Source organism: Zychaea mexicana, assembly GCF_025766255.1.
Source record: "Zychaea mexicana strain RSA 1403 chromosome Unknown BDB00scaffold_13, whole genome shotgun sequence".
Lineage (NCBI taxonomy): Eukaryota > Fungi > Mucoromycota > Mucoromycetes > Mucorales > Lichtheimiaceae > Zychaea > Zychaea mexicana.
The window spans coordinates 260006-281662 of NW_026516676.1; the positions used below are offsets into that span (position 1 = coordinate 260006).

The 21657-nt window shown below is 42.5% G+C and overlaps 5 protein-coding genes across 5 annotated transcripts; 3 read left to right on the top strand and 2 right to left on the bottom strand.

The window, feature by feature from the left end:
• Positions 1-756: 756 nt before the first annotated feature.
• Positions 757-2588, top strand: BDB00DRAFT_926537 (uncharacterized protein; the record flags this gene model as incomplete). Its single annotated transcript, XM_053128846.1, has 2 exons — positions 757-796; positions 955-2588. 2 exons carry the CDS (start codon positions 757-759, stop codon positions 2454-2456), a joined length of 1542 nt encoding a protein of 513 aa, XP_052982910.1. The 3' UTR covers positions 2457-2588.
• Positions 2589-3139: 551 nt separating this feature from the next.
• BDB00DRAFT_869222 (uncharacterized protein) lies at positions 3140-3505 on the bottom strand (the record flags this gene model as incomplete). The annotated part of the gene is made up of 2 exons (XM_053126572.1): positions 3140-3220; positions 3335-3505. The coding sequence occupies 2 exons, from the start codon at positions 3503-3505 to the stop codon at positions 3140-3142; spliced, it is 252 nt and encodes an 83-aa protein (XP_052982911.1).
• A 6544-nt stretch (positions 3506-10049) lies between these two features.
• On the top strand, positions 10050-12009 carry BDB00DRAFT_758129 (retinal pigment epithelial membrane protein-domain-containing protein; the record flags this gene model as incomplete). Its single annotated transcript, XM_053119033.1, has 7 exons — positions 10050-10153; positions 10223-10536; positions 10653-10758; positions 10800-10893; positions 10966-11123; positions 11218-11662; positions 11737-12009. Coding segments are annotated over 7 exons (1494 nt in total), but the record flags the coding sequence as incomplete, so codon positions are not given.
• A 1586-nt stretch (positions 12010-13595) lies between these two features.
• On the top strand, positions 13596-17149 carry BDB00DRAFT_808207 (Bromodomain-containing protein). Its single transcript, XM_053122393.1, has 7 exons — positions 13596-13978; positions 14125-14575; positions 14718-15101; positions 15199-15808; positions 15888-16219; positions 16301-16505; positions 16610-17149. The coding sequence occupies exons 1-7, from the start codon at positions 13914-13916 to the stop codon at positions 16768-16770; spliced, it is 2208 nt and encodes a 735-aa protein (XP_052982913.1). The 5' UTR covers positions 13596-13913; the 3' UTR covers positions 16771-17149.
• Positions 17150-18793, bottom strand: BDB00DRAFT_808211 (calponin domain-containing protein). The gene is made up of 6 exons (XM_053122394.1): positions 18568-18793; positions 18357-18392; positions 18146-18242; positions 17812-18038; positions 17461-17735; positions 17150-17384 (listed from the first exon to the last, which is right to left on the bottom strand). Exons 1-6 carry the CDS (start codon positions 18650-18652, stop codon positions 17313-17315), a joined length of 792 nt encoding a protein of 263 aa, XP_052982914.1. The 5' UTR covers positions 18653-18793; the 3' UTR covers positions 17150-17312.
• Positions 18794-21657: the final 2864 nt, after the last annotated feature.

Consider the following 21657-nt stretch of genomic DNA (forward strand, 5'->3'; position numbering starts at 1 on the left):
CTGTAAATAACCAACATTGACTTTATGAAGGAGCACACATAGAAGAGTGTTTATAAACAAGAGAAAACTAGATTATGGGTCCTGTTCACTTTAACTGTCATGTACCGCATGGTGTTATAATAATGCTGACACACAATAGTAAAAGAAAGAGACAATTGCTAGCTCTGGCAAAGTCCCCGCCTCGGGTAAAAGGAGAAGGGGTTTCTTTTATAGCCTGTCAGTCCACACCGAGGCTTTATAGGGAGGTCGCATTGACGCTACATACTTTACCATCGCTGCTGATCTGTATAATACAAAACCTAATTAGTACGACAATTCTACTCAAGTACTTCACAATAGACATTACAGTAATGCACTGTAGTGTTCTTTACTGCCGTTTCCCTTTTTTTCCATATTCAAGTACAAGCTAGAAGTAATTTGGAACCTTGTATATGAGCCTTCTTTATGAACATGACTCCAAATTATAAAGTACTAGTAAACCCGACTCCTTCGATCGATGTACTATACATTTGACTTCTCCCCATTTTCTCTCTTTTGCCCTCAATGAAGATATGGGGTGCGCTTCTCCTTCTTCAGTGGCCCATTTTATATACCGTACTCCTCCTTTATCGAGTCAACTCTTTTTTTTTCCAACTCCCTTTTTTCGAAAGTCTGTTCTTGGCCATTTTTTTTCCGTCATCAACATCTCCTTGTTCACTTTACATTTTGCACGTTCTTTTTCCTCTTGTTTCTTGCGAATAATCTATAATAATAACCATGGTTGCCGGCGATTGGTACGAATACCACGAGAATTCAGGTAATATATTGATACAACAATGGCAACGGCGGCGACAAAAGAACAACATGTGTTTTGGTGACAGCAACACTCAGCATTGATGCTGTGTAATGAAGTAATAAATTATTGTAATAACGTCCGTGCCCACTATCTTTATTGCGTAACTTCTTTTGATTAAGTGGATGACGAAGGAAGAACCAGCGATGACAGCCCATACCAAGTGCACCACCAGGAGGATGATATCAAGGAGTACGAACTACCGCCTTCTGCCACTGCCACCACACCCACAGCCAACACGGATGGCACAAATGCCACTACGGGCACCGCTATCAATGGTGCTGCAGCAAGTCCCACTAGTATAAATGGATTTCACGATGCTAACAGCGACGGTTACGATGGCCACATTGATGTGTTTTCTTCGTCCGAAAGCAAAACAGCAGACCGACAATGTAGCAGCAGCAGTTTTTTTGCTCGGCTGACATCTATCCCTCTGGTACAGGATGGCATTTCCAGTGCCAACAAAGTAGTTCAACAACATGCGCTTGGAAGATTCGCTGGTCGGACGCTTTCGACGCTTGTAGCAAAGACTCAAACATATATTCCGACAGACGAACAAAGCCGACTGTATGGTCATCTCGAACGCGCGAATGCCCTAGGCAACATGTCGCTGGATCTTGTGGAGTCTCAGTTCCCCTTAATGATGCATGCGACCAGTAATGATCTCAGACATGCGCCGAATCTCATGGCGGGTGAGATTAGGGGTCGTATCGGTACAGCTATTAATCGATTCCGCGCGCCTGCGGATGCCGCGACAAATGATGTGAGTCGGCGTATGGCACAGGTCATGGATAACGTTGAGGCTGTGCTAGACCAATACTTTCCGACCGATGAAGAAGGCGAAAAGCTACAACAGCGCCAGCAGCAACAGCAGCAAATGCAAGAGGACGAATTGATCGATCCACAGGACGGACAGCGTTTGGATGACGGTGAAGGCGGTACGGAACAAGATATTCATTCGTATAACCAGCTGCTGCGCATGTACCGTATAGCCAACTCGCTCTCTATCCGAATTGCACGAAGAATTGCCATCCAGCTCGACAAAAGCAAGTCGGTATCGAAAGACAGTAATGGTACCGAGAATGTTGAGCTTTCTCAACAGCAGCAGCAAGAACAAGCCGCTGCCATAATGAAGCTTCGAGGATGGCTTCTAACGCAAACCCAGCAACTCGTCGAGCATCTCGATATCTACAAATCTCAGTTGCCCGAGCCGGTCCAAGCGCATGTCGTTCAGCCATTTATTCAAATCGCCCAGAAAGAATACGAAATTCTGCGTCAAGAAATTGACCGCACGGATATTTCGCATATCCAGCGCGCACGCAATATGCTTGTTTTGTCTCAAGACATGGTGATTATGCCATTATTACAGCAATCGGTCGAAAGCATGCGCAGCCATGTGGTGTCGTATCGGACGATGGCCCAGCAAAATCGAGCTCAGGTGATGAACGAGCTCTCTGTCAAGGTTCCTTTCCTCGCCAGTATTGCCCCCATGTCGGCATTTGCTAGCCATCATTTCAGTAGCAAGAAACCTACGGAAACAGAAGGCAAGAAGAAGTTGAACGGAGTTCATCCCCCGGACGAAGACATGATGAAAACCCCTGCCGCTGCTGCCGAAGCGTGTTAATAGAATCTCGTTCTGACCTTGCCGTTTACTACGTTATAGTGGTATAAGGCCTTCCCATCTCTCTTTCCGGTCAAAGACATATAACAGTCCCGTCATAAAAACAAAACCAACTTTCATCAAATCCATAGTAATACCTTCTCCCTCTTTTTGTAGTGTAGTTTTACCTTAGTATCCGTTCCTCTCTAGCCCAAATGAATAAAAATGCTTGACGTGCTTACATGGAAGTAAAAAGACTGACTATCGTTTTACACCAATTTCCTCAATGATATGCCATTCGCAAAAAAGAGATGTAAATATAGTTGTTAACATTGTTTATTGCACAAGACTTATACTGAATAGCAACTTACAGTTCTTAAATTAGTTATTAAACCGGTTTCTTTCCTTCAGAAAAACTGGTTAGAAAATGTCATACTGTAGGACACTACTGTATACTACAGCTCACAAAGAAAGCTATCCAAAGGACTTGATTTTCAGGTTACTTTCATACAAGGTACTGTCAGCTGCTCTCCCGCATACAGGTCATATGACGAATTAATCCAGCAAGTTGAATATATGAGTAAAGAAGGAGCTGTAAGTTCCGTCGTGTTGTTTGTTATCATTGAATTACACTATGTAAACTAGTAGCAGTACATAACAAAGGGGGAATATAGAGAACGACGGTAGCTAGCTAAAAAGAAAATATTCTAGTGGTCCACGTCATCGACTTCCTGGATGCAGTACTTCTTGTTGTTCGAGAGGACACCGGCTTGCAAAACAGCAGGAAGCTAAATTAATTGCAAACGATTAAAAAAGCAGAACCAGTCAATTAGTATATGACTACCATTTATCACCAGCTGAACAAATGTAAATCGGCAAAAGATATGGTTTTAGATACATACAACGCCAGTGATATCGCCTTGACCTTCACAGCCTTTGATCTGGACGGTGTCATCACCACCACCCCAACGGCGAGCGGCAAGGTCATTGTCACGACCGTTCTCATAGGGGCTAGCGACGGCGGAAACGGCAAAGACGGCGGAAACGGCAGCAGCGATGGTAAAGAACTTCATTTTGGCTTTTGGATGGATAAAGGTAGTAAAGATTACTTGAGATGAGGAGGTATGAGTTGATAATGTCGAAAAAAGATCTGTTCAAAAAACCCTTTTTATATCTTTTTGACAGGCCCTTGATGCATTTTTTCGTAAAGTGGAGTAGTGTACATAACAACGTCGATTTCAGTGGTAGTACTATTATCAATGACCGCCGTTACTACATGCAAAACAATATTTCATTAGGAATTATCAGCGGTCTATCAAAAAATGATGCTTTAATTAATGTTATGCGATTTACCACAGTGTATGGATAAACAATGCACGATCTGTTGTACTTTGCTTTTCCTTTCCCCCTCTCTGTGATGATAAGAGAGTTACATGCGTGGTCACTCTCTTTGTTTAGTTCGAGTGAATATAGCGATAACAAAAGGCTCCATGGCTTTTTCGAATTGCTCTGCTGTCTTGAAATCAGGAGGAAGATCTCAATACTTGCCTTTTCGGAGTGTTGACGGATTGGTTTGATGACTGGACATCAAATCATCATCGTTAGGCCCCTGAGCAAAACTACATATGACGACTTGCATACTATATATGCACCTTGCTATCTGCTATTTCCTCAAGCATCCAATCAGTGCTGCTATTTACTTTGAAGTTGTGATTGGCTCTTAGCTGAGCTTCCACTAAAGATGCTCTGTTGACTATCACTGCTTCTGCTGTTACGTAAGCCACTGCTTCAGAGCTTTGTTACCTTCCAAGTGGCTCGACCGCACTCATCAACATATGCGGCGATCAAATGTATATCATATTCTGTAAATATTGACATTACTGAACTCGGAATATTATCCATCTTGATCTTCAGAGATACAAACACAACAAAATGTGCAATATCACAGAGGGGCTCCTTTTAGCGGACAGTGCCTTTATTATATCATTGTGTTGATTCGTGTAGGTTTTCTTTAGCACAATATATATCTAGCTTTTACAAAAGATGGTTTTCTCTATTAGACTTTTGAAGAATACGTATCGGATGAATCAGAGTACCGCGTCAAAGAATACATTGTGCTAGAAAATGACATTTTTAGGGGGTTCAAATTTCAGAGGGAAAGGAGGGAAAGATCGTCACTTGCATACTGCATATCTTCGCTACGTATACGCAACATGTCAGATCGCGTTATATATCTGCTGTACGTAAACTTGTCTTTCCGTATATTTGAGCCCTCAATGAGCACTTTTTGAACATGCAATCGAAACCCACGAGAACGGCGAACGCTTTCGTTTTATTTTGCCTTTTTTGAAGCGACCCATTTTTCATCTCCGCCGTCGTGCAGCATAATATATCTATGACCTACTGAGAGTACAAAACCATCGAATAGAGATGTCTTTAGCACTATTTATAAATGGTGCTATCATAAGAAGTAGCTGTCGATTTTTTAAAATACAAATCAATAAAGAAAGCCAGGCGCAGACGAAAGATGTATAGTAGTTCTCAACTAGTATCCTTTTCAAATCAATGTTGTGATTGACGAATTTAATTACATATGAATCAATGTTGCTTGATGGTGAAATTAAAAGAAGAGCTGATACAGTGAGAGAAAATAACTATAGTATCACTATGGACAACTGTACATTGTTTAAAGAAGTGCTATTACAACTGACAATAGAAGAAGTCGGTTTCACTGCGTGTTTGTCGCTTTTTCGTATCCTTCGCATATGTCTACAACAATGGCCGAAGATTTGACTTTAGAGACACTTATACAAACATCCTACACATCACCCGACGACGCATCTAATACTATGCAGCTATACGCACATCAACACGGGTAGCACGATAATATACCTAGCTGCTACTTCGTATGCCACCATAGTGGTATTGTTAGAGCAGTAGCACCTATTAAAGAGGGTAAGTATATTCAAGAAACGAAAAGCAATGACGAACCGATTTACTAATGCGCAAATTAAGTGGTTGCTAGCGACCAATATAATTAATTCAGGAAATATACATGCATCAATGGTATCATCAAGAGGTACTTTTAAAGGCGAACGACAAAACTTGGCGGTCTGGTAGTTTTTTGTTTCGGAAAAGAAAAGAGGTAGACTTTTCTTTCGAAAAGTACGCACCATGTTGGCTTATTTCTAGGTCACATCCATCCTATGAGCTCTGATAGAATAATTTATCACACAAACCGCCAGATGAATGGTCAAGAAAGGGCCGAGTCGTTAATGCAGATAGCAACATGCGTAGCACCGCGAGACAAGCACTAGAGCTATTACACAGCTCCGGAAGCATACAAGGAGCAAACAAGTAGTACTTATTCAAAGACATATACAACCTTCAACAGCATTACCAAGCATATAAAGATGGAAATATGTAAGAAATGAGGTCGATCGCCCAGTTTTTTTGTGGGTACTGTGTATATACCGTCCGTTATTTAAGAAGTAGATGCTTTATCAACGAGGGTCAAAAAGCTGATACTGGTGCCCAACAACGATCTATTGAACGAGCCTACGGTTTCCCCAGAAGTCATGCCGATCAATACAGTATACAAATCCAAACTAAATAAACGGCTGTCGTAAACGTTGTCGGAATCGATACACTGTGCGCTGAAAGTCGTCCTATCTTGTCGTATAGGCAATCGTTACAAACGAAATGACACTGTCATACAATTGGGTTCTCGAAAATATGCGTGCCGCTGTTTGGTGTTCGAAACCCGGGATCAATTCAAAGCTATTTGTTATAGACGATGACCATGGTCTGACGAATGCGTTAGCTGTTGACTATCTTGATGTGCCCCACATCTCGTGCGTTTGGTATATCAAAAAGGATTTAGAAAGCAAGACCGTTAAGGTTCTCAAGAAAGACCCGAAGGTACACGAGGGAGTTAAGGAGGATGTCATCAAGATGATTTGGAAAAAGGACACAGAGAGCTTTAATGAGGCGGTAGCGTCCTGGATTAGACGCCTGTCTATATCAACAAAGAAAAAATAAAAGTCGGTCTATGGCTGGAACAACTAGTTCATCTCTGGGCATGATCTACACTGAACATGCTGAAGGTATACATGTGACGTTCAACTTGATTTTTGGGAGAGGCTGGAATATTACTACTTTTTTTCCAAGCAATACACAGTATCTCAAAAACGCTCCAAGTAATCTCGACACTTGGTGTTGTGTCGAATAGTGTAATTGTTTCTAGATAGATTTGTACGCTTTCCGTAAAGGATCAATCAGCCGCTACACAGTATATCACAGAGTCACTTACTAGTTGGATGGTAAAAGATGCGAAGGGATTAGAGTACAAGAAGCTGGTCGAGCCAATGATATTTAAGGTATCATCGATTACAATTTACAAGACCGATCAGACATGTCCGTTGTAATTCTGGTTTGACGGTGGAGTCGACATACAAGTTGCCGCAAATACGTTCTCGCGACCTATTGCGTGTTACTCATCAGGGCAAGCAATTACGCCTGCCCCATGCGAGCCAAACTTGTATCTTCCTCACGCAGTCCCTGCTAATAAGCAATATGTATTAGCCAGCCATTATGCCTTTCGTACGAGGAAACCGTTGGGAGGAGATTTCGATAAAAATATCGATCAAAATGGAATGGCTACCTGTCCCAATGAATCGTAGACAACAATGGAATATATATAAGAGTCATTAGAAATCTCTGCATATATAGAGGCTTGCTAGCGGCCATGGCAGTTACATTTTAGTACTACTCCCAATATAGTTGATCCTGTTCCAACTGACACCAAAGAAAATACGAAAGAACTGCATGCATTTGCTGCTTCTACTAGCGAGAAAAGCAGGACACGTATAATCAAGGTAATGTCTCACAAGCAGTAAACTTAGGTCTAGTGATTGATATTCAATGCTAAAGCTCTCTCAATTGATCTGATTAAAGTATTATAGAGGATGCTTTACGAAGCCCTTTTTTGTGAAGAATCTCTTGGTTCACCAATGCCCCTTGCTGTTCAAAAGCATTACGACGAATATATTACAAAAGGACAGCAACACGATGGCCGCGATGAACCGTTTAGAACAGAGTTTAAAGCCGGCTTACACAATTTCCAAAACACCGTGTCCTATTCAAGAATCAAGCACTATTCTGTCAGTTTCACCGTGAAGAGTTGGTTATTTTGCCAGAACGGATACATAGCCAAGGGCTAGCCGACTGAACTTGACTTTGACTTACTATGAACACGTATAACAAGCATTTTTTCCGACATACTTGGTATCATACAAGTATTTAAAACAAGTCATTTTGGATCTGTTAAAAGAAAATTCTTTATAGAGCACGGCTCTAAGCAGGCAGATTCTATCATGGATCGCTTCTCCAGATATCATATCAGGTAGCGTCGGTATGTATAGATATAAAGTATATCTCCAATTGAAATGTATTTTGCATTGACAGTTATTGATGAAAAATTATGGTAACCAGACTGGCTACTATGTATGGAGCCGAAGGGGCGTTCACATATCGCCAGCTATCTCTTCATTTCCATCATATCGTGAGCATGAATATAAAAACACGCTCTGCGCCCCAAGTATGAGTCTACGCCATATTATTCAGCTAGATGTTATGCTTCACGGCATTTTATGAATGCTTAGATAGAAAAAGTCGGCGCGAAGTGAAACAGCAGCGTTACTGTAGCGATTATATTTAGTCGGCTCGTGAACTTACACAGAAGCCTGGCTTCACTTGATGAAAATGTCCAACTTTGGACTTTCATAATTTTTTTTTGGAGATAACTATTTTAACAATATAGCGGGTACAAACTATTTTTATATATAAACAGCATGCTCTACACTTTCTCTTCTTGAAAGAAACGATTTTGATGTTGCTTACATTCCAAAAATAGTCGCTCACACTGTGATGGTTTATGAGTTGCGCCATAGTTAGAGCGTTTTGTTTTTATCAGTAATGAAAAGAGTACCCTGTATTATTGTTGCTATTTAAGTAAGGTATTTATAATACTATACAGCTCGCCACCGCTTTCTGCAATCCCTCGAAGCAATATATAATTGAGCTCATTAACGGCAATTTGGGGCTACTGTAAACTGCTTTCATGTGTTACAAACTCTCGAATCATGCGGAATTTCGGCTATGCAAAAAAGTAAAAGTTGCTTTCTTGTAGTATAAAGTATCGCTAGCCAAGTTAAAGGTACTTCAACTTGCAAGAAATTAAATTCACAGCACATATCTTGTTATGTTAAAAAGCACCCAACGACGAACTGGAATGCGAAACTGAGTGTCACACCGCATTACTAGCATATAGGTAGTGATACAACACTTCACTGCTTTAAAGTCGCTACTAAGTAAGTTAATTTGGAGGCATTCTCTATAAAAAAACATCTCGAAAGGCAACCCTGACAGAAAAAAGACAAGGATACTAACAGTTATCATTTGAGTTTTCGATCAGCATCAGTATTGTAAGAATAGATCATGACGAGAGGTCGTTACCGCGACATAAATACCGATTATGCTTAAACATTAACAAGCTTTCTGAGCCCAGAAAGCGAAGCCGAGAAGCACTAATAAAATAAGCTTTGTTACGGGTTCTAATTCGTGAACAAAGTAAGATGGGGGATGAGTATCCAAAGAAAATAAAAACTAATGTTTGAACCACTGTATGTATCTCTCATGGGCTTTAACTTGGATGGATGTCTTGGCAAAAGTCAAATCCAGATCTTCATGACAAGCAACAATATTGAACCGCCGCCATTGCTGCTGCTGTTACTGTATGTACTGCAATGAATATCTATCCACCGTCTATTTCCGCTGTACTTCTCCCGGAATAGTAATAGTGCCATGACCGACAACAACGACAACAGTGCTGACACAAAAAGCGACACCATAAATGTGGGCGATCAACACCCCTTAAATTCTGACGACGAGAAAAAACGCGACGAAAAGCAGCAAGACAACAACAACAACGAGTCTCTCTCTTCTGTAGACATGACTGCTGCTGCAACACACAATATCGACCTGTCGTCGTCGGGTGAAGAAGAAGAAGGAGGAAAAGATGTAATCAGCAAGCCCATGCAAGACCTAATTGTGCAAGACCTCAATGTCAAAGACGAGTCGACCGAAGCTTGGAAAGGAGATCTAGAAACGTCAACCAATAACAAGAATCATCCCCTGGAGTCGGTTGCGGTCGACAATACCATAGTAGTAGACCCATGGGCTCAACAACAAGACCGTGACGAACAACAGCAACAGCAGGAACAAGAGGAGGATATTTCCTTGTTAGATAATGAAGAAACTCATGAGGTCGCGCCTTCGCCTCCCCCTCGCCCGACTGCTGCAACTATTGCTTTAACAACTGCTCCGGCAGCAGTCGCGCAGGTCGAAAATATGGATATGCATGAAGTTTTAGACGATGATACGTCCCATACCAAGGTAAAAGAAAAAGAAAAGGATTGATATTCGTGTGCTTTTTATTGACGTTGCCACACACGTACCCGAATAAAGGGCTTTCACAATACGGAAGATTCAAACGAAATCATCGACTTGCAAGTCATTGGCCAGCTTCCAGACTGGCTTGTCTGCGAGCACTTTACGGTTGGGCCCGGAACATACGACATTAAATATATGCGTAAAGTTGAAATTGACGGCGAACTGCAGCACGTGTCCAGATATTTTACTTTCGGCCATTGGTTTGACAGGTACACAAAAGAGAGAGAGCTTTAATGTATATAAAGAAGGAACCATTTTTTTAACTGGCTTTCATCTAGTCTACCTCTTGTCAACCGCTTCGACATTCACGGTCAACGGAACAGCATCAGCTACAGAAATCGGTTGACATGCCAACGCCTGATATCAAAGATCCGCGATAACCATGGCTACTCACCGCGTCATCCAGCTGGATTGTTCAAGACGAGCACAAATCAAACGGTCCTTACAAAAATTATTGGTGGCAGTGGTGGTGGTAATAAGGGCAGCAAGGCGGACGCAGAACCATGCGGTGCACGCATTCTATCCAATATTCCTGGCCTTGAAGGTCGTCTCTTTTGCCAGAACTTTGCCAATCATGTAAACTATCCAAAGTGTGTGGGAGGAAAGAGTGGAATCAGTTAACAACATGATTGAATGGTTCTAATACCTGTATTCACAAATCAATCATCAGGTTCAAGAGCTTGATCCATTCGACATGAAACCCACAAGACTTGTCACTTGGAACGAAATCAATCCGGCTTTTAAAGGATACAGCTCGTGTGCCAATGGCCTTCACGATCTTCGTACAGGAGAATATATCAATTTCACAATGGATGTTGGATATCAGTCGACACGGTACAACTTCTTCTCGATAAGTGACCGCAAGCCGAAAGGGTCTATTATTGGATCGATCAATGCTCCTACGTCTTTTGTCAACAGCTTCTCCATGACTCGAGGCTACATTGTTTTGGTAAGGGAAAAAGGGATGCTATAGGGTGGAAAGGTCGAGGCGGGATTTTCTTATATCAAAAACGTTGAGTAGGCGATTTTCCCTCTGCAAGCAAATGGAATGAAGTATGCATGGAGCGAGAGTATTCTCAACTCTTTCACATTCAATCGCTCCCAACCAACCTTGTTTTATGTGCTTTCGCGAGAGAACGGCAAACACGTTGCCACATTCCGTTCTGAGCCATGCTTTGCGTAAGTGCTTACATGACAATTGTTGTAGTTATAACGTATATCACAGAGGGAGGTCAAGAAAGAGTACTTGGTCTAATCGGGTGTCATTGGCTAGATTCCATCACGTCAATGCTTTTGAAGATGACAACGACAATATATACCTTGATATGATCTGTTATCCAGATGATACCATTGCACATCAACTGACGACAGAAAATCTGCGAAATCCATCCAACATGCGTCCCTTGCGCCTTGCAGCCTCTGAAGTGCGTCGATACGTACTGAATACAGTGTCATATTACAGCACTGGCAGAAACCGACAATCAGCTTCCAACGGAAACTCGGGTCTTTTCGGTGCATTCAAGCGCTCGTCAAATGCAGGGAGCTCCCACAGCAGCTTACCGGAGGCAGGCTATGATAAACTGTTGCCACCATCGATGGAATTACCTCAAATCAATCCCAACTACAAGATGCAAAACTACAATTTTCTCTATGGCCTTGGATTTTCGGCATCCAGTTCAATTGCAGACGGTAAAATCTGGGACAGTATTATAAAAATGGTAAGTGACAACTGCGTGATATAGAATGCAATGTAGGTATGTGCCACAGATAAAGTCTAACGTTTGCTTGCTAGAATGTCAATACACGATCAGTGACGGGTGCATGGTACGAAAAGGATTGTTATCCAAGCGAAGCAGTCTTTGTCCCGCGTCCATCGAATGGCCCAGAGGATGAAGTGGCAGAAGATGATGGTGTTTTGTTGAGTATTGTGATGAATTCTGCGCGTGCGACATCCTTCCTTTTGGTTTTGGATGCAGCATCACTTGCTGTATTGGCCAAAGCGTACTTGGGTACTTTGGTGCCTCTCAGTTTCTCTCGCGGCTCTTACCGGTTGTACACTCATTGAAATTCCATCCCTCATCTATACTACCTAGCATAATACCTGACCACCACACAACATACACACCCAATTCAAAAAGGTTATATAACAGTAAATGCAACTTTGCTCTCATCGGAAGAACAGAGACATACAATTCTTTTAAAGCAGAATAAGTGGGTACTAAGTAGCACGTGGCTATTATATGTTCTAGAAAGCTGATATGTGGACCAGCACCGTCAATTTAAGCATAAAGATAGATGCTGCCATCACTACATACTGCGTGATGGACGGAGATTTCAAGGGGGGTACTGGCTGGCTTGCAAATGTTTTGTTCAACGGATTAGGCAAGCCATCCCGGACAACAGACACCATTTCCATAGTTTGACAAGGGCAAACAATGTCCTTGTTTCCCTTTTCACACAATCAAGTGTCTATGCGCCCAATGGAACTTCCAAACATACTATGTAGTAGCGCATTCTAACAAGTGTGTGATAGTCTCACTAGCTGAGCAACATGAAATTCCATGTAATTATTACGTGCCTCCGCATTTGTTGCAACTTCAATCAACCCTGAGCCAAGGGCCTATTTGTTACGGATGATTGGACTAGGGTTGGGTCGCTTACGAGTAGTGTCATAGGAATTCCTCTCTCTTGTCTATTTTCTCAATCCACTCCTACGCTCTTTTCGGCCCTCCTCGATACATATCACCTGTATGCTTCTCTTTTTTGACACGATGCCGATAAGCACACTGGTACAAGAAAACCCAAAAAAAAAAAGCGCAGCTTGGAAAGCCGCGTATATGCCTATAATAGGGTCTGTGATATGACCTGGTCCCCAACCCACGCAATAACAAAAAAATAAATATTGAGACCGTCCCCCAGGCGACAAGACGTCCGGAACTGTAAACAACGGGCGGGCGGGGTGACGGTCGTACGTTCGCACTAGCAATGTAACCAATCTACAATGGAGTGACAAGTGTTCCCATGCTCATCAGCAATTGTCAAAGTACCTCAGTGCCAAGGGTTTCTAGATGGAGCAGCAAGGCAGATTCATAAACAAAGGTGTGTATAATACTCGCTAGAAGGAAAGGAATGGGCTGTGATTGGCTGAGAGGCAGGCGCAAAGCACGTCACAAGCAATTCACAGCCCGACGGACGGAAGCGGCCAGCCAATAAAATCAACGGTCGTAAGAGCTACTCTTTTTTTTTTACCTTGACCTGCTTGGGCCGCTCCTTTGCTCTCCTTCTCTCTCAATTTTTCTTTCTTTTTGGTATGCATCATAGAGGCTATTTTCAAAGGGTTTAATAACCGACTGACAATTTTTATTTTCACGCTCTCTCTCCCCGCATCGTCCAAAAAAAAGAGTTTTTCAAAGAAACAAGGAAAACCCAAAGGGGGGAAAACGAAACGGTAGGTCGACTTTTTTTTTTTTTTCTTTTTTTTTATTCCTCCCAAACTTTCAAAAAAAAAAAAAACCCTCCTCTACACTCTTGGCGGTGTGTGGTTTGTGACCGCTCTCTTTCCCCAGCTACCATACACGTACATGCCTCTTTCCCGTTTTATAGAGTCCCCCCCCACACACACACACACATATATATACACTCACATACGCACACCCCCGCCGTCCCCTTTTGACTCAAAACGTAACTTCTCCAGTGCGTACACACACACACACACACACACACTTTTGACTTGAACTCTTTTGCAATGTCGCTTTTCTCTTTCCCTCGCTTTCATCTCACGCTTTCCAGTACCACGTTGACCCTTTAAAGGTGTGTTACTCCGCCTGCTCCATCTGTATCTCTCTTTCACTCTCTTTTTCTCTCTCTTTCTTTTTATTTTACACCGCCGTTTATTTATTTCTTTTCTCTCTTTTTCGATAGCTATAATAGTTGCACATATCACAATAAAACTACACAAACGCACTGATCATGGCGAACGGAATTGATCAACACCAGTTACCCACCGAACAGCAACTGCTTCCCTTGGACTCAGAGTAAGTTCGACTCTCTCTCTCTCTCTCTCTCTCTCTCATATCACGTGTGAGAAAAACGCGTTTTTTTTTGTGTGGTTGTACGCGCGTTTCTTCTTTACTCTTCTGTTTTTTTTTATTTGCGCCGTCTTAACTTATTTATCGGTTAGACAAGGAAAGATAAGCGAAAAGCCGGCACCCGACCTCACTCCACCGCCACAGTCGCCACCGCCGCACGATGAATTGATGCAAGAAGCACAACAACCGCCATCATCACCATCATCACCTCCACCTCGACCACAATCAGAACGACCTTCAGAACCATCTCCAAAACCACAACAAGAGCAGCAGCAGCAGCAGCAGCCACAACAACAACCAGAACATCAGCAGTCAAAGTCTTTAGTTGATGAAGATGTTACAATGACGCCTGTTGAAGACCTTACTGCACCTGCTGAACCTGCTTCTTCCACTGTTGGTGACGTTGCAGCGAAGGACACCACCACCACCACCACCACTATTAATAACAATAATAACGGCATACCTTCTACGCCTACCAACAGTAGCACCAACCATGAACCTACCACTCCCTCATCGCCACAAACACAGAAACTCAAGAAAAAGGTAGAAATATTCAATTGACAACTGTCTTTGTTGCAGGAGGGCGGATATCTATCGTTATTTTGTGGAAAGAGGGGAAAAAGAGGCTGGTTGGAAGAATGGAAAAAAGCTAATAATGGCAAAACTGACATCAATCTTTCACCAGGCCAGAACCGCATCGCCTACCCCTTCGTTATCGCAGCAAACCAATACCAACATGTCACGCGACCAGATCAAATACAGCGGTGCCATCATGCGCAATCTCAAAAAACACAGAGATGCCGCTCCCTTTCTCAATCCTGTCGATTATGTCAAACTGAACGTTCCAGACTACCCCAAGATCGTCAAGCATCCCATGGACCTGAACACGGTCGACCGCAAGCTCACCGGTGGCGATTATGAAAATGTGGAGGATTTTATTGCTGATGTGCGTTTGGTGTTTAGCAATTGTTACAAGTTTAATGGTCCTGAAGCAATGATCTCGATGCTTTGTCAAAATGTGGAGTCTGCTTTTGAAAAGAGTCTTCGACAGATGCCGATATCAAAAGAGGTATGCCGATCTTGCTGTTTGTGAAGATGGATGGGGTAAAAAGGGTATGAGTACGAAATCTAAACAACATTGGGGAATGCTCTGTACAAAATGACAGCCGTTATCGCCACGACCCAGTCCAATGGCCGATGGAAAAGAAACAAAGTCAAAGCAAAAGCGAGCCCATTCTCCCACACAGACCATGCGTCGTATATCCGAAGACGGACGGCCCAAACGAGAGATCCACCCGCCGCCATCCAAGGACTATCCTGAACCCATGACCAAGCGCCGCAACCCACGAAAGAACGATGCACAAATGAAGTTCTGCACCCAGGTGCTCAGGGAACTGCGCAAATCAAAGTATAGAAACATCAACTACCCGTTCCTTCACCCCGTTGACATTGTCGCCCTCAACATTCCCGATTACCCGTCGATTGTAAAGCATCCCATGGACATGTCCACCATCGAACGCAAGTTGGAGGAGGGCGACTATGAAAACGCTGACGAATTCGAACAAGACATACGGTTGATGTTCCAGAACTGTTACCTGTACAACCCGCCGGTCACACCTGTACACAAGATGGGCAAGGAGCTGGAGAAGGTCTTTGATGAAAAGTGGAAGCAAAAGCCCGAGCCTGCTCCTCCAGAGCCAGAGCGACGCCCTCCTCCCCCTCCCCCTCAGCCAGTGAGAGAGGTGTTTGAGGAAGAGGCGGAATCGGAAGAGGATGGTAATTTATTCTTTCTTTGTATGGGGTCGATGTGTCCATTGCACAGAAAGAAAACTCATAGTGTCATACCACTCTCTAGAACGTGACTCAAGGATCGCTGAACTGGAACGTACAATTGCCACAATCACACAACAAATCCAATCTATAAAATCTACTAAGCCCAAGAAGAAAGCCGAACGAGGCACAACCAAGTCTGCTCGCGGTGGACGGCCGGCACAGCCCAAAGAGAAAAAGACACCTGCATCTGGCGAGAAACGTCGACGTCGACCCGTCCAGCGCAAGGAACCGGAGCTGCCAGAGTTTACATTCGAGCAAAAGAAGGATCTCAGTGAACGCATCAACAATCTGACCGGTGACAAGCTGAATACTGTGGTGAACATTATCCAAAGTTCTATGCCTAATCTGGATGGAGTAAGTAGATTCTGATTTATTACGGCTTAATAGGGATGTATATCAGTATGCTAAGTGTGGTTTGGTTTATGACTTGAATAGCAAGGACAAGAGGAAATAGTACTGGATATTGATTCACTTGACCGTCGGACCCTATACCGCTTGCATGAATTTGTCACAGGCAAGAGCATGCTGCCAAAGAAGCCGACCCAGACAAAGCGAGCACGGACACACTATTCCGAGCAAGACGCTAACCGCAAAATTAAGGAGCTTGAGCGGACACTTGAGAAATTTGACAGTTCAGATGGTAAAGATGGTAAAGATTGAAGGATCCAAAAAACGTGTTTTTGACGGTGGAATTATCAAAGGAGGGGGATAGTAAATTCATAAAAAAAATACTTTTTTATATAGCTCCAGGAGGTGCCGGTGATCCTGTCAATGCGGGTTCTGCTAGTGGCGGCCGTGGTCGCGGAAGCGGCAGCGGTGGCCAGCACTCGTCAAGCGAAAGTGAATCAGAAAGTTCGTCAGGATCAGACTCGGACGACTCAGGAAGCAGCTCTGATCAGATGTAGATACCATCCCACTCAACAACAATAACAACAACAACAACACATCCGTTGCTTAAAGAAGAGAAAAAAGCAAATACACACACATATTCAAGCACTTATTCACCACGCGCTCTCACACCTCGCAACTACTATCCACTACTATCACCACTACCACCACCTGTCTCTTCCATCTACACATACTTTTTTTTCTTTTTCGTCTTTCTACTACCTTTCTCTCTCATTCTCTCTCTTGAGTTTTCTCTCCTATCGTTCTTTTTTATATTTCTTCTATCTCGGCCAAGTTTACCCGTCTACTCATTTGCTCTTTCTAACAGATTGGAGAAAAACTCAAACCCCAATAAAGAAACAAAAAAAAAGAAATCAAAAAGACAAAAGAAATATATGTCCCGAGTTAGCAATTTCACAGAAAAGACTATTTGTAATCTATTAGTTAGCCCAAATTATTTCTTTTGAATTTTTGCTTTTGGAGAGGATAATGGTGGGGGGATGATTGATGTATACTTTGGTTTGGTAAAGAAAATAGTGTGCGAGTATATATGTTCGTATTAGAAGGTCTCGTCGTCATAATCGTTATGATCTCCTGGTATCTCATCTTCTGGAGGAACTTCAAACCCCTCCTAATATAAATAGCAAGTAATACGCTTAGTATACGGGGGTAATAAGCTCCCTTTTCAGCTATTCAAAGATTCTCACCTCTGTGCTATACAAGATCGCTTGGATCTCCTTCATGATCGGCAGCTCAACATGGCCTGGCTGCTGTTGCTCGGCGGCGTCAAGCTCTTCCTGCACTAAGATTTCAATATCACGCAACTTGCCAAAGTAAAAGTCTCGCTCCTTTTCCAGACCATCCACCGTCATTTTGAGTTCTGAAATCTGTTTGTTGAGCTCAATAATCATTGATGCCGACTGATCGGATCCACCGCCAGCTGAAACACGGCCACCCGTAGCAGTGCGGCTCGTACTGCGTACTAATTTCGACAGATGTTAGCATCAAACATCCCCGTTCGTATGATTCCTTATGCATGATTTAATTCCTGTCTTTACCAGTTGAGCCTGCACCAGCCGTTCGACGTGCACCAGCAGTCGAACGCATGCCGCTGCTAGCAGAAGCTGCACCAGGACCTCGTGGACCGCCCTTACGACGCGCCATTGGATCGTAGGCGCCACCGGGGAAGTTCTGATCCCAGTATCTTTTGATCCATTGCATGAACTCTAGATTGTCCTGGAACTTGCACTTCATCAATTTGTCTACAGGTACCACCTTATCGACTCTACAAACATATATGGTTCAATATCGACATGTTTCTAATCCTCTCTTTCTACCTTCCTCAGCCCCTTCCAATATGCTCATGCGTCCCTTGAAAACAAAGATACATACTTGTGCTTGTTGAAGGTGTGTTGGAGTACCTTGTAGTTGCCAACATATTCATACTCGTGCTTGGTGTCAAACTTGACCTTGTTCATATGGACATCGCCTTTTTAGAAACATGGTGCATCAGTTCGCTTGTCAAACGGACGCTTTTGTTCCATGTAGTTCTTTTCTGTTCTCTTCATCTCGTCATCTCGTCATCTCGTTCCAAAATTCTTACCAAAAATCGAATCCATAATTTGGCAGTACGCGGCACCTAATTATTTCAAAGAAATTTCAAAGAGTTGAGTCGAGTTTCTCCATCTTTCCGTTCAATACTTGAAGTTTCTCAAAGGAAAAGTCGAGAGTAGGGAGTTGGTGGGAAAAGACCCAAACAGTATAAAAAAAAAAGGAAGGGTCGGGTTAACTCTTGTTTTTTAAAAAAAGCATACCAGTGCCAGCGTGTTCAATCTTGGTATAATTCAAATTGCAAAGATCGTTAATCCATGCAAGAAGCTCGGTTCTCGATTCACCCATGATTTGTCTGTATAGATATTGGTGGTGGTAATAGAAAAAGCAAGAGGAAAGAAGAAAAGAGAAAAAAAGAGAAGGACCCTTTTGGTGTCGGCACTTTGGGTCGCCCCTGGTGGAATTTTTTTGAATTGGTGATATGGATGGAAGCTGTTGGTGGGTGTGGGTTCGGGTATACATAATGTGAGAGGGTTCCCGAAGCAGATGTGCGTGTGCTACATAGCCCATCTGTCACTGTCCTTGCTCTTTTCTATTCAAAGCAATTCCCTTTCCTTCGGTTGATACATACCCACGTGTCGACAACACGTTTTACACTGCTCTTACATGCTTTCTTTACCATTCAAACACGACCATTTTCCATGACAGCCAACTTCTCCCGTGCGGGAGAGGAAAACTCAGATCACCGACGGGGATGTATTCACTACTTGGATGTTTACTACTTACTGGCGTGTCACAACAGGAAAGAGATGTTTTTTACATATGACATTATACTGATATTTGGTCATAAATCTATCCTAAATATTGGATTAGCAGACTAGAAAAATTCTCCAAGGAGAGGTCGTTCTCATGGTAAACGCTTATGTGCGGATTGGGATGATGTGCATGTATGATAAATCTTTTGTGTTCAACGACAACTACCCGTGACCATCGTGACAGATGTTGTTAGTTATATAGCTAGGATAACACAGTTGCCATCCACTGCATAATTGCACGATCCTGCATTCTGCTCGGATATGTCTGTGCTCACAAACCATTATCAGATATTTACCTAATGCACTACCACTATTGGTACGAAAAACATATATGCAACATCAATAACATCTCCACATATTGTAAATCTCACTAAATTTATATGAGTACGTCTCATCTATCCATGAAAATTGCGGTACCCGACCGATTAGACAGCCACCTATTACATTTAATGCTGCATTCCTGAATTCCTTAAGGGTATACGGTACAAATAAGTTGAAACATATGTTTGATTCTCCCTTCCCCCTCCCGCCTCCTCTATGTTTGTCGCTATCATACGACATCCCCAGTTGATTTGTACACCTTAGATACCTCTGAATAAAGTTTCTTTACATGTAGACAACCGCAGGACTAGCAAAGTCTAGTATCACATATGAATTTGGGCACCATAGCAATTCCTAGACGTGAGGGTCCGTACCATCCCAGCATCCTTTACTCTTGGTTATCTATATAATCTTCGAGTGCGCTCTCATAGTATATTTAATAAGCCTAACTAAACTACTTGTATCAAATAATTCTTATTTTACTGTCTTACGTAAATCTTCACTAGATAAAGGTACTCAATGGCAAGTTATAGTAGTAGTAGCTGAAAAACCCCACCATCGAACTATGATATCAACGCGAAATATTGGGTCAAATACATAGTGCATACAACAGTCCAACATGTACCGGCCTCCCGCAAATTTAATAACAAAAGCATCATTTGTATCTTGTTTCAAACGATCGACAGGTTTACGCTGCATCTAGCGCATCATAATTACCTCGTGTAGTATCGCATCAATCAATCAAAAGACCACTACAGCTAAGTCTTACGTACTGTGCTCGAGCTGTAAAACATGAACCATACCATACGCCTTGACGCATACAAGAATTACTTCAAAATACAAGGGACCATATTGTGCAAAAGTGAATGCAATCCAAACAATTCAGATTCCTTTTTCCTCCTTCCTGGTGACGCGTTTATGTAAACGTCGAGTGTATGTTCAGCGTGTTGTCTCTGAAGGTCATACATATATACTACTATTTGCGCGCAAAAGAACGTGGGATACAAACACAGAGTTTCCACCGGGAGCTCTGTACCACTCTATGATCCCATTTCAAAGCCATACAACATTGTAGCCCACATGAAATATAGAAAAGATAGAACTTTTGTTGAATTACAATTTACAATACAAATGTACAACGAACGATGCCGTTCACAAGATGTTTATTCAAATAGAGATTGCGATGTTGTTGATGCTGTTGATGTGAGAGTAAACTTTTATACAGACACCACGACGAGGAGGCCTTGGTAATAATTTGAAAATATTTCTTAAGGCTGGACGGTGGGAGGAAGTCCTGTCGTTTATTTGGATCTGGCTCTCATCTTTCTTCTCTTGGCCTTGAGACGTCTTTGGCGCTTCTTCTTCCACTTATCTCTCACTATAAACGATGGATGAGTTAGATACCGGATGGATGCATCAATGGATGGATGGGATCTATGGGGTGGGGTTGGGTTCCATTTTTTGTATGGCCTTACTTTTTAAACTTTAAGGAGAAAGCTTAACGGGATTCCAGTTTGGCTGGGCATCCGCTCGCTTTAAGCTCAAATTTTGAGTTGACGTCATGCACATCTCCGAATCGCACTTGTCTTTTTTTTGTTGTCGCTATTTATTATGTATGTGACACAGAATAGGGCATATCATATACAGGATTTTTATAAAACCTCAAAGTCCCACTGCGTCCAGCGAGGTCCCCGGGAATTGAAACCCAACGGGACTTGGTCAATTTTTAAGCCAATTATCTTGCTCAAAGGGAATAAATAAGTGATCTATATTCACTCCAAATCCCCCAGCGTAAAGAAAGCAGTCCATACTGCATTACAACGAGCGGAAGCTAATCTTGTTGAAGGGGTTGCTCTTGAAAACTACCTTCACCATTTCGATTACTGAATCAATCTGTACATCTTTCTACGTGATGACCGCGAAAATCGCTATTAAAATGGTACACTAACTTAATGTTAGAATTATACACGATCCTTAAAACATATATAAGTACAATAGAGAGCAAACGGTTAAACGCCAGTGTTTCTCGCGTGTTTTTCTTATTGTAATAAACCTAGACAACAGATAAGCTACCATAGATACCCACTAGACGATCAAGATGATTGTAGAGAGAGAGAAACAATCTGGTAAAGTAAAAGGCGATCAATATCTTGTCGATATGAGATTCTCATTTGAGGACAGCACCATGGTTCATGACACCATAGAAGAAGCGCGTAA

Excerpts from the sequence above, each read along its gene's own strand:
- BDB00DRAFT_808207 (XM_053122393.1), top strand. The coding sequence starts at position 13,914 with ATGGCGAACGGAATTGATCAACACCAGTTACCCACCGAACAGCAACTG. Across the intron at positions 15,102-15,198 it reads AGATGCCGATATCAAAAGAG|CCGTTATCGCCACGACCCAG; the intron begins GTATGCCGATCT and ends ACAAAATGACAG. Across the intron at positions 16,220-16,300 it reads CTATGCCTAATCTGGATGGA|CAAGGACAAGAGGAAATAGT; the intron begins GTAAGTAGATTC and ends TGACTTGAATAG.
- BDB00DRAFT_808211 (XM_053122394.1), bottom strand. The coding sequence starts at position 18,652 with ATGGGTGAATCGAGAACCGAGCTTCTTGCATGGATTAACGATCTTTGC. Across the intron at positions 17,736-17,811 it reads GGCTGGTGCAGGCTCAACTG|TACGCAGTACGAGCCGCACT; the intron begins GTAAAGACAGGA and ends TGTCGAAATTAG. Across the intron at positions 17,385-17,460 it reads CGATCTTGTATAGCACAGAG|GAGGGGTTTGAAGTTCCTCC; the intron begins GTGAGAATCTTT and ends TATTTATATTAG.